Genomic DNA, 11121 nt, shown 5'->3' with positions numbered 1-11121 from the left:
TATGTCTCATAGCTCTATGTGATGCCGTCCGTTGTCTTGAAATTATCAGTGATACGTCTCATAGCTCTATAAAATGCCGCCAGTTGTCTTGAAATGTTCAGCGATAAGTCTTATATGAAATGCCGTCCGTTGTCTTGAAATGTTCAGCGATAAGTCCCATAACTCTATGAGATGCCGTCTGTTGTCTTGAAATGTTCAGCGATAAGTCTCACAGCTCTATTTGATTCCGTCCGTTGTCTTGAAATGTTCAGCGATAAGTCTTATAGCTCTATTTGATGCCGTCCGTTGTCTTGAAATGTTCAGCGATAAGTCTCATAGCTCTATGTGATGCCATCTGTTGTCTTGAAATGTTCAGCGATAAGTCTAATAGGTCTATATGATGCCGTCCGTTGTCTTGAATTGTTCAGCGATAGCTCTCATAGCTCTATGTGATGCTGTTTGTTGACTTGAATTCTTCAGCGATAAGTCTTATAGCTCTATGTGGTGCCGTCCGTTGTCTTGAAATGTTCAGCGATAAGTCTCGTAGCTCTATGCGAAGCTGTCCGTTGTCTTGAATTGATCAGCGATAAGTCTCATAGCTTTATGTGATGCCGTCTGTTGTCTTGAATTGTTCAGCGATAAGTTCCATAGCTCTATGTGATGCCGTCCGTGGTCTTGAAATGTTCAGCAATAAGTCTCATAGCTCTATGTGATGCCGTCCGCTGTCTTGAAATGTTCAGCGATAAGTCTCAAAGCTCTATGAAATGCCATCCGTTGTCTTGAAATGTTCAGCGATAAGTCTCATAGCTCTATGTGATGCCGTATGTTGTATTGAAATGTTCAGCAGTAAGTCTCATAGCTCTATGTGATGCCGTCCGTTGTCTTGAAATGTTCAGCGATAAGTCTCATAGCTCTACGTGATGCCGTCCGTTGTCTTGAATTGTTCAGCGATAAGTCTCATAGCTCTATGTGATGCCGTCTGTTGTCTTGAATTGTTCAGCGATAAGTTCCATAGCTCTATGTGATGCCGTCCGTTGTCTTGAAATGTTCAGCGATAATTCTCATAGCTCTATGTGATGCCGTCCGTTGTCTTGAAATGTCCAGCGATAAGTCTCATAGCTCTATGTGATGCTGTCCGTTGTCTTGAAATGTCCAGCGATAATTCTCATAGCTCTTTGTGATGCCGCCCGTTGTTTTGAAATGTCCAGCGATAAGTCTCATAGCTCTATGAAATGCCGTCCGTTGTCTTGAAATGTCCAGCGATAGGTCTCATAGCTCTATGAAATACCGTCCGTTGTCTTGAAATGTTCAGCGATAAGTCTCATAGCTCTATGGGATGCCGTCCGTTGTCTTGAAATGTTCAGTGATAAGCCTCTTAGCTGTATGTGATGCCGTCCGTTGTCTTGAAATGTTCAGCGATAATTCTCATAGCTCTATGTGATGCCGTCCGTTGTCTTGAAATGTCCAGCGATAAGTCTCATAGCTCTATGTGATGCTGTCCGTTGTCTTGAAATGTCCAGCGATAATTCCCATAGCTCTTTGTGATACCGCCCGTTGTTTTGAAATGTCCAGCGATAAGTCTCATAGCTCTATGAAATGCCGTCCGTTGTCTTGAAATGTCCAGCGATAGGTCTCATAGCTCTATGAAATACCGTCCGTTGTCTTGAAATGTTCAGCGATAAGTCTCATAGCTCTATGGGATGCCGTCCGTTGTCTTGAAATGTTCAGTGATAAGCCTCTTAGCTGTATGTGATGCCGTATGTTGTCTTGAAATGTTCAGCGATAAGTCTCATAGCTCTATGAAATGCCGCCCGTTGTCTTGAAATGTTCGGCGATAAGTCGCATAGCTCTAGGTGATGCCGTATGTTGTCTTGAAATGTTCAGCGATAAGTCTCATAGCTGTACGTGATCTGTCCTTTGTCTTGAAATGTTCAGTGATAAGTCTCATAGCTTAATGTGATGCCGTAGGTTGTCTTGCTATTTTCAGTGATTAGTCTCATAGCTGTGTGTGATGCCGTCCGTTGTTTTGAAATGTTCAGCAATAAGTCTCATAGCTCTATGTGATGCCGTCCGTGTCTTGAAATGTTTAGCGATAAGTCTCATAGCTCTATGTGATGTCGTCCGTTTTCCTGAAATGTTCTGCGATAAGTCTCATCGCTTTATGTGATGCCTTGATTATTTTCGGGATATGTTGCTAATAATGCATTCGAATTTTGGATAACATTTTGTTTTATGTTGGGTGTTGAAGGTTTTTAAACTTTATTATCATATGTTCTTTCTTTTTCTCGTTTCGCCTGTAATGATTTTTTCCATCAATTCATATATATTTTTAATCTTGTTGACTTGGCTGCTTTATGCGCTGAACGTGAGGAAGAATTTACGTTTCCGTTCTTTGTTGCCAAGGTCTTGGCAAAGATGCTTCTCAGTTGCAAACGTATTGCATTCTACGTAACCAAACACAATTTAATAAAACAGGCAAACAACAAAACAAGCTGGCATCCCTAACCGGAAACTAATTAATTCTGACTCTTACGTCTCCGCCATCATAAATCCGTGAACTAGATGGTGCATTCGTGCCCATCAAATGAGAAATACTCGCTCGAAGTGTTTGGGGCTGAACTTGTTTGATGATACGGGTCCCAAATACACCAGTGGAGTTGACAAAACCTTTGTTTTCAAATGACCACGGCAAAATTGGAGTCCGCACTTTAAAATACAAATAATGGATTCTATTCTTTAAGCAGATGTATGTTTGAAGGAATAACGTACTTAAATAATTGGTGTCATTGAATATAATGTTGTCATATATTGTCTTTCTAGATCACAGCAAATCAAGCATATGAGTTGACTCCAAATGTATCACACTTGGCTACGTTATTATTACAATGTTGGAACCAATGTCGGGCGCCATATGTCTTCAATAGAAAAAGGAGTAGACATAATGTTTCCGAAATACGCAGGGTCCCACTGTAGCCGTTTGTCTATCCATTCCTTTGTACATCTATCCAAAAGCATTATTGCAATAGACCGTTTTCATAAATAAACCAGCGATGCGATACGTGTATTAAAACAAAAAACACACCCACAATAATTCGCAATTGTTTTTTAAAGTTGGCTACATAAGATAAACAATCGTATATATGAAAAGGTTGTTAACCGACACGTCGTTACTACATAAAAGTAGTTGTTATTTGATTTATTTCCACATGAAGATATACAATACAAAAGTAAGTAAAGGTATACTGACGTAAACGAAAGTCTTTAACCTGGAACGTTCTTTAGACATTTGACAAATCCTATAGCAAAAAGTGCAGACCAATTATAATAAGAAAACCATGTTCTGAAATCAAAATGCAATCAACATACCTCATAATTACTCGAACACATGGTAGAGAATATACCTCTGGCATTATTCCAAGAAAGTGAATTGCTGAGAATTTCATATATTGGGCCAAACTCAAGACACATGCAAAGTTGCACATATAACCGATGTAGCAAAATTATAACTGACTTGGTAGTGCGAAGACACCTCTTTAACTATCAATGACAATCATATATATTGTGTGTGATGTGAATAACTAGTTAATAAGTTGTATAATTAGTTGATAATTTTCGTATTTTTAACTTTAAGTTTTACTTGTGTTTTTTCCCCCAAAATAACGAGGCAAACACCATATAACACGTATATGCTCATAGTCTACCGAGGAATCAAATTGTATTTAGTGTATAAGTTTCTATATCTTTATGATTATGTTTATTGTTATGAAAGCATGCACGCACTAAGCTAAAAACTATTGAAAGCGCAAGTAACATAAAAGGATTTTAAAATGTATGAGTACAAGTTCGAGCAAAGAAAATGGTTTATATGACATCAGATTACACGTCTATGAGCAGCGTAAACCGATGACTCAATAAAGATTAAGTGAAATTATCCCTTTCAGTTTCTTATTAGATTACTATAATAAAAGAATAAATCGGTCGGACGATAATGTTTCGCTCAATATGGAAGTGATTTATAATAGCATAAATGTGGTTTACAATGTATGGATAGATTTGCGGGCATAGGAAATCGTTGATCTACGACGTCGATAACCTGTGACAGTCGCATACCAAGCTTTACAGAAAACACGTGAGGCTCCTTTTGGCCTGGCCAACGCAGCTTGCTGGAACAACTTTCTTAAAGGATAATATATTAATGTACCTCCATCATGAATAACAACACTCGCCAAGTACAATTAAACGGGTATTTTTTGTATCACATTTAGGAATAATGAATCTAAAGAGCCATTATGAGAAGTGGAATGTCTGTTTATATTCACTAGTCCATTACTCCAGACAAGTGGCCACTGACTTAACCCATTTATGGCTAGTGGACTCTCCCATCCTTCTAAATTGGATCAATTAACTTCCAAAATTAGGTATGTCTATTATATTCATTTCTATATTTAGAATATTTATTACAGAAATTCCTTTATGCAAAAAGCGCAGACCCTGATGGGACACCGTATCATGCGGCGTCTCATCAGGGTCTACGCTGTTTGCCACGTCCTTTTTTCTAGACGCTAGGCATATATGGGTTAAACAATAAAATGTAATAATTGCAACATTTTACTTACCATAACACACGATGAAGCTGGGCACATCGGATAGAAAAAATCAACGCAAAGCATTCAAATTCAACGTATATGTATACATAGTTAATTGAAAGTATTTGGGATAATATTGATCCTCACATGTGCAAGATGTGTTACACTGAGATTTTGAAGTTATGTTGTCACATTTGTTTTTTTTCAATACCAAGTCTTGGTTATGAACAGAACAGAACAGACAGTTTATTAAGACTTATACAAATGTACATCGTCTAAATACACAAAATATAATACAAAATATTGTCACGTGTCTATATATTACAACGTTTGAGTTATAACAATATACAAAATGTAATATAACAATTTGAGACAAAGTATATTTAACAAAGAAGAAATACTTTACATTACTGTAGTTAAATATATATCGTTTTACTAGCAGTAAGGAACTACTTTAGTTTTCGCTGGCAATATTATTTGTGATAGAATGTCTTACGGCTAGAGCTTCCTTCATATATTTACACAAATTTATAATTTCAATTTTACAAGTTGAGTTCGATAAAGTATGGAACTTAAAAACTGATGGATTCACATAGTAAACAATATTTATATATTTTTGTCGTAATTGCTGGAAACATGGACATTTACATATAAAGTGGAATTCATCCTCTATGTCCCTTTGATCACAGCATTGACAATATCTTTCATTACGGGGAATATTATTACGTGCGTATCTTCCAGTTTGAATTCTCAAAGGGTGGGCAGAAGCCCTTAGTTTAACAAAGTATGTACGCAAACTTTTTGGCAGTAAATCTAAGTAAGTTTCGTATTCAAGAGTTGTTTTGAATATTCTATACATATCTAAAACAGAAATATCGTTCATATTGCCAAACCATTCTTGTTTAAAAGCATCTACAATTCTACATTTTAATTCACATAAAAACGACTTTGCATTAATCATATTTGCATTTTCGAATATATATGAAAATCCATAATCATTAAATAACTTTTTCACATTCGAAACCCAATTTTTATACCCTTTATCACAATCATTTATCTCCTGGTTATACACAGTTTTTATGATAATATTTTCACTATTAACAACTTTAAGCCAATATTTTACAATACGAACATATCTATTTACATACTGTGGGTATCTACCTAATTCACCATATACCGTTGCATTACATGTATTGCTTTTAACATTTAACAACCTTTTACAAAATTTTAAGTGGATGCGTTCAATATCTTTGAATTTATTAAAACCCCATATCTCTGATGCATAGTTTAAAATAGAGCCAACAAAGGCATCAAACAATTGACACAATATTCTAGGTTTTAGATCATACTGTTTGCATTTATAAAGCAAAGTATTCATAACCTTAAGGGCTTTACCTACTAACTGCTCCTGGTTTAATATAAAACTTCCAGTATAATTAATAACATTACCCAAATAGTTAAAATTATCAACGACTTCTATAGTTTCCCCATTATATGTCCAAGTCTCATCTCGGCGAATTCTACCCCTTTTCCGGAAAACCATTAATTTTGTTTTGCTAGTATTAACATGAGTCCCCATGAGTTACAATAAAGGTAAAGGTTGTCTAAATGAGATTGTATTTCTTCGGGTGATTTACCCAAAATCGCCAAATCGTCTGCAAACAACAGTAAAATTAAAATTATATCTTCTATATTTAAACCAGAATGGACACTATCTTGTAAAAAAAGTTCTAAGTCCTCGACAAACAATGAAAATAGAATAGGAGACATTACCTCCCCTTGCCGTAGACCAACGACGTAGCTAAAGTATTCAGAGTATGTCGAGCATGCTTTTACACATGATTTGACATTTTCATACATATTCGTAATATTTTGCCTTGTATACCGGATTTGTACATTTTTAGCCATAATGCATTGCGATATATGCTATCAAAACATTTAAGCATATCAACGTAAACAACATACAGACGCTTATTTTCATTTTAAAAATGTTGTACAACTGACATAAGAATATATATGGCATCAACGGTTGAACAACCTTTTCTAAATCCGAATTGTGCATCCGAAATTTTAGCATTATTTTCGCAAAATAATTCAATGCGTTTGTTTAAAATAGTTGTAAATAGCTTAGAAAAACAGCTAACAAGGGTTATTCCTCTATAATTTTTCACATCGTCCTCGGGGCCTTTTTTATGCAATGGTATAATTATACCCTCTGTCCACTTTTCAGGAAAATAGCCCGAGGTTAAAATACTATTAAAAACATCACACAAATGACTGGATAAGATATCAATGCACTCAATAAAGTATTCGTTTTAAATACAGTCACCACCAGACGCTTTATTACGCTTCAAGTGTTTACATGCATTTAATACCTCATTGACCGTTATTGGTTGGTCTAATTCTGGAAAAGTACATTTTTCAATGTCAAAGTCATTGTTCGAACAAAAGAATTCTGCCTGTGCATTATGATTGTCCGAATAAGTGTTACTTAAATTTTCCAAAAACTCTTTAAATACATCTAATGGAATTTTATTGCAATTACTTTTATTTTTTGATTTGAAAATTTTCCAAAAATCTTTCGGCTTTTTACTTTTCAAACTTTCAATTTCTGCCATTTTACGCTGATATACAATATTTTTCTTTTCCCTAAATACTTTTTTTTTCGCACAACACTTTTCTATTTAAATCGGTCATGTTAAGGTTAAAATATTTTAAAGCGTCATGGTAGTGATTTCGTGCAGTAATACATTCGTTGTCAAACCAATCTGCATGCTTTAAACTACTGCCAGTATTGAATGAAGGTTTATTACTGTACTTGTACGATTTTGAGAATAACTCATCCGCTTCACTGCGAATTGTGGCTGTGAATTTATCTATAATGGAGTTAATTGACAATTGGCTCGAACTATCAATACTTATAACAATATCATTAAAAATAGGAAGTTTCGAAATAATTCTTGAGCGAAATTCATCTCTACGCGAACTGTCCCATATATATTTGACATCGGTGAATGTCTCGTAACTAGGTAGACAATTATTACCAAACAATGAAAAGTGCAACGGAGCATGATCACTCCACTCGTTAAATTCGACAACAGTAAATTGTGATATCAATGGAAAGTTGCATTCATTGGTCAATAAGTAGTCAATGACAGATGAACCGTTACTTGAAAAGAATGTTTGTTTACTACTATCACCTATTCTTCCATTGACAATACGTAAAGTGGTTGATTTACATAAATCGAGCAATTTAATCCCATGATTATTGTGTATTGTATCAATAGAGGCCCTAACTGAGGAGTGGTCTGGTATATAGTCAAAATCGTCAAGTACAGTATTAATTGAGTCATATACAATAAAATCACATTTATTACTGGTTCTACTATTCAGATCTCCTGTAACAAAGACACTACCAAGTTCAGAATAATATGAAAAATCATTTTCTAAAATATCAAAAAGATCCATGTTAATGGTATTATAAACTGGAGAATCTTCTCCCCATACATAGCTTCCACATATATACATATCATTAGCAGTATTAAAAAAATCATGTTTAAGTTTTAACCAAATAATAGTGTCGTGATGGTTACGAACAATTTCGATACCATCTTTCAGATGGTCTTTAAAATAAATAACAATTCCACCGCTGCATCGCCGTGCATTCCTGTGTTGAAATTTTCTAAAAAAGTTAAAGGATTGATAGCCATTGATTGTAATGTTACTAGAAGCTTTGGTCCATGATTAAAATAAGAAACATATATCAGAAGAACATAAAATATTTAAAAACTCAGTACTAGATTTTTTACATTCACTCTGCCCATGTACATTCCATGATGGTATGGATATCTCACTGCCTTCGTGCCCCTACGCTCGCACCGCGTTTCCATCGATGTAAAGCGTATCAAATACCAGGTACGCACGCTTACCCTGTCGCCTTGCCTCCTTCATCTTAGGCACTAATTTACGCCGTTTTTCGATTACGTCCTGTGGAAATTGTTCGAACACACGGTGCACAGTCCCATCTAACTCTTTCCAGCACTTTCGAATGCTCTCTCTGTCCTTGAAATATGTAAATTTCGCCACTATATTTCTGACCTTGCCAGAAATTTGTGAACCCGGTGAACGGTGCACCCTTTCGAACTTTATGGAGTCCGCAACGTCACGAGCTATCTTACATGCGTCATGGAGGTGCTGGCGAAGCCTCTTCTCTGTTGTTTCCGGTGGCTCACTTCCATTCGAATTGTCCTCCGATACCCCCGTGAATATTAGATTATTGCGCATTGACTGCGACTGGAGGTATGTTACGTTGTCACGCAGGGTATCCCTCTGTTTCTCCAGCTCCTGTACCCACTCCGACAGCTGCGCCGCGTAAAAGTCCGCCCCGTCCACCTTGTCCTCAATACGTGTAACGCGCTCATCTACCTTCCTTACTCGATCTTCTAGGGCAACCCAAAGTTTATTCAGATCTTTCTTCATGTTACACATTTTCTTCTCGATAGAGTCTATGCCGCCCATTTTCTTTTCTACAGATTCAAGGCGATCACTTACATTTTTCATGAGTGTCATTAAATCCCGGATTGTTGGTTCAGCATTATTTTCCGCCATTGCAGCACTGTCACAAAACTGTTCAAATACACTACTTTCTAAATTATTCTCGCCATAAAGCACAGAGTTAGTCCAGTGCAAAACTTCGCTTACTGACGCGTTTGCTGACTCCCCAGACGGGCCTCTTTGTTTACATATTTTCCGGTTATTTGGATCATTGTCACTACTGTTTCTTTCTTTCCTCTTTTTATCTCGCGTTCTTGTCATCGTTCAATATCACATTTTGATAAAGCACATTTGCACACATTTGCACATAAAAAACACTATAATATTACTATAAGACGTTTAGATTTAATTAAATAATCCAAAATTTCTTTCCCACTTGAATATTACGACCGTTCGCGCCAAGACCACGTGACAAAAAAAGGTCGTTCACACGAAACATTGTTTCGTACCCACGGTTTAATTACCTCGAATTTGTTCTCAATCCTAACTTCATTCCGTTGAGTTAGCGATATCTTACCACGACTTATTAAAGGGGCCTTTTCACGCTTTGGTAAATTGACAAAATTGAAAAAAATTGTTTTAGATTTGCAAATTTTCCTTGAAGTTATGATATTTGTGAGGAAACAGTAATACTGAACATTTACCATGCTCTAAAATATCCATTACGTGCATCTTTTGACGATTTAAAAACCTGAAAATTATAAAGCGTTGCAACGCGAAACGAAAATTTTTTTTTGAGACTTCTGTTGTTGTCGCTGTGATTCTACGAGGATTGCATATATAAGGTGAAAAATACGCATGGCATGTCATGAGAGCGGATGGTCTAGTGGATAGAGCGGTAGACCTTTGATCCATGGCACTATGGGGTCAGTGGTTCGAACCCCGTTGAGGGTTACTTTTTTCAAATTCTTTATTTGTATTCTTGTTTTTTTACTGGAGATTTTTAGACCCAATGTTAACATTTATCAATATAAAGCATTTAATTACAAACTTCAATACATGCCAAAAACTGTGAAAAGGCCCCTTTAAGTCGTTCCCACGAGAAAGTTATGTCAGTCACACACCTTATAAGTCATATATATGACTTTCAAAAAGCTGGTAAGGACCAACAAATATGCACACGCAACAACAGTCTCATCGGTTGAAAAGTAAAAGCCCTGTCAAACTGTGGCGAATTTAAATAACAACTCGCCATCGCCTGCTGTAGTGTAGCTCCTATCTTTCAATGTCGCAGTAATGTCACCTTATGTCTCGAGAACACCTAATATAGAGGCAAGGATTTAAAACCTTTTACAATTATTGTCGCTTTTTCTATTTGTTCACAGGTTAAAGGAATGTCAAAGGAATATTGCGCATTCTCGAACGCAAACCGTAGAAACGTCTGACCCACAGGTGGTTAGCGTGTGACTATGATATTAATTAGTGAAATTATCATTTTGAATGAAAAATTATCATATATTTTACGAAAAATCAACTTTCCAGAAATTTTTTATTTCACTATCAAATATATATATAACAAGGTATCCAACTCAAAATCACCCGAAAACGGGGTGCATCACTTTGAACAGCCATAACGTCATCAATTGAGCAGCGAGTTTCACGATCTCGGTCTAATTCAACGCAGAAATATTATGAGGAAATCTAGAACTGGGTAATTTTGAATGTATATATTCTCAATTAAATTAATTCAATAATCACTATTCCTTTCTTGTACAGGACGACTTAACATACAAGGCGAAGTGTTCTATGTTATATTAAAACCACTAAATGTTTCATCGAAATAATAACTAATCTAATGTTTGAAGTGAAAAACAATTACACATTCAGGCATTTCAGTTCGTTACAGAAGTATTTGAGATTACGAATGCATCACAATTTACTGGGGTTTTGTTCGCCCTCAAAGATTGTGAGAAGATAATTTTGGAATGAAAAGAAATGCGATAGTATTGATATATACACACGCCACACTTAAAGGAAAACATGGACTTAGTTTTCATAGCAA

At 36.0% G+C, this 11121-nt stretch overlaps 1 protein-coding gene across 1 annotated transcript; it reads right to left on the bottom strand.

Moving 5' to 3' along the window:
* Positions 1-8432: 8432 nt before the first annotated feature.
* Positions 8433-9173, bottom strand: LOC127877007 (uncharacterized). Its single transcript, XM_052422579.1, has one exon. The coding sequence runs from the start codon at positions 9171-9173 to the stop codon at positions 8433-8435; it is 741 nt and encodes a 246-aa protein (XP_052278539.1).
* Positions 9174-11121: the final 1948 nt, after the last annotated feature.

Source organism: Dreissena polymorpha, chromosome 4, assembly GCF_020536995.1.
Source record: "Dreissena polymorpha isolate Duluth1 chromosome 4, UMN_Dpol_1.0, whole genome shotgun sequence".
In the NCBI taxonomy this organism is placed as follows: domain Eukaryota; kingdom Metazoa; phylum Mollusca; class Bivalvia; order Myida; family Dreissenidae; genus Dreissena; species Dreissena polymorpha.
Note: the sequence above shows the minus strand (reverse complement) of the source record. Positions and strands in the feature narration are given on the sequence as shown.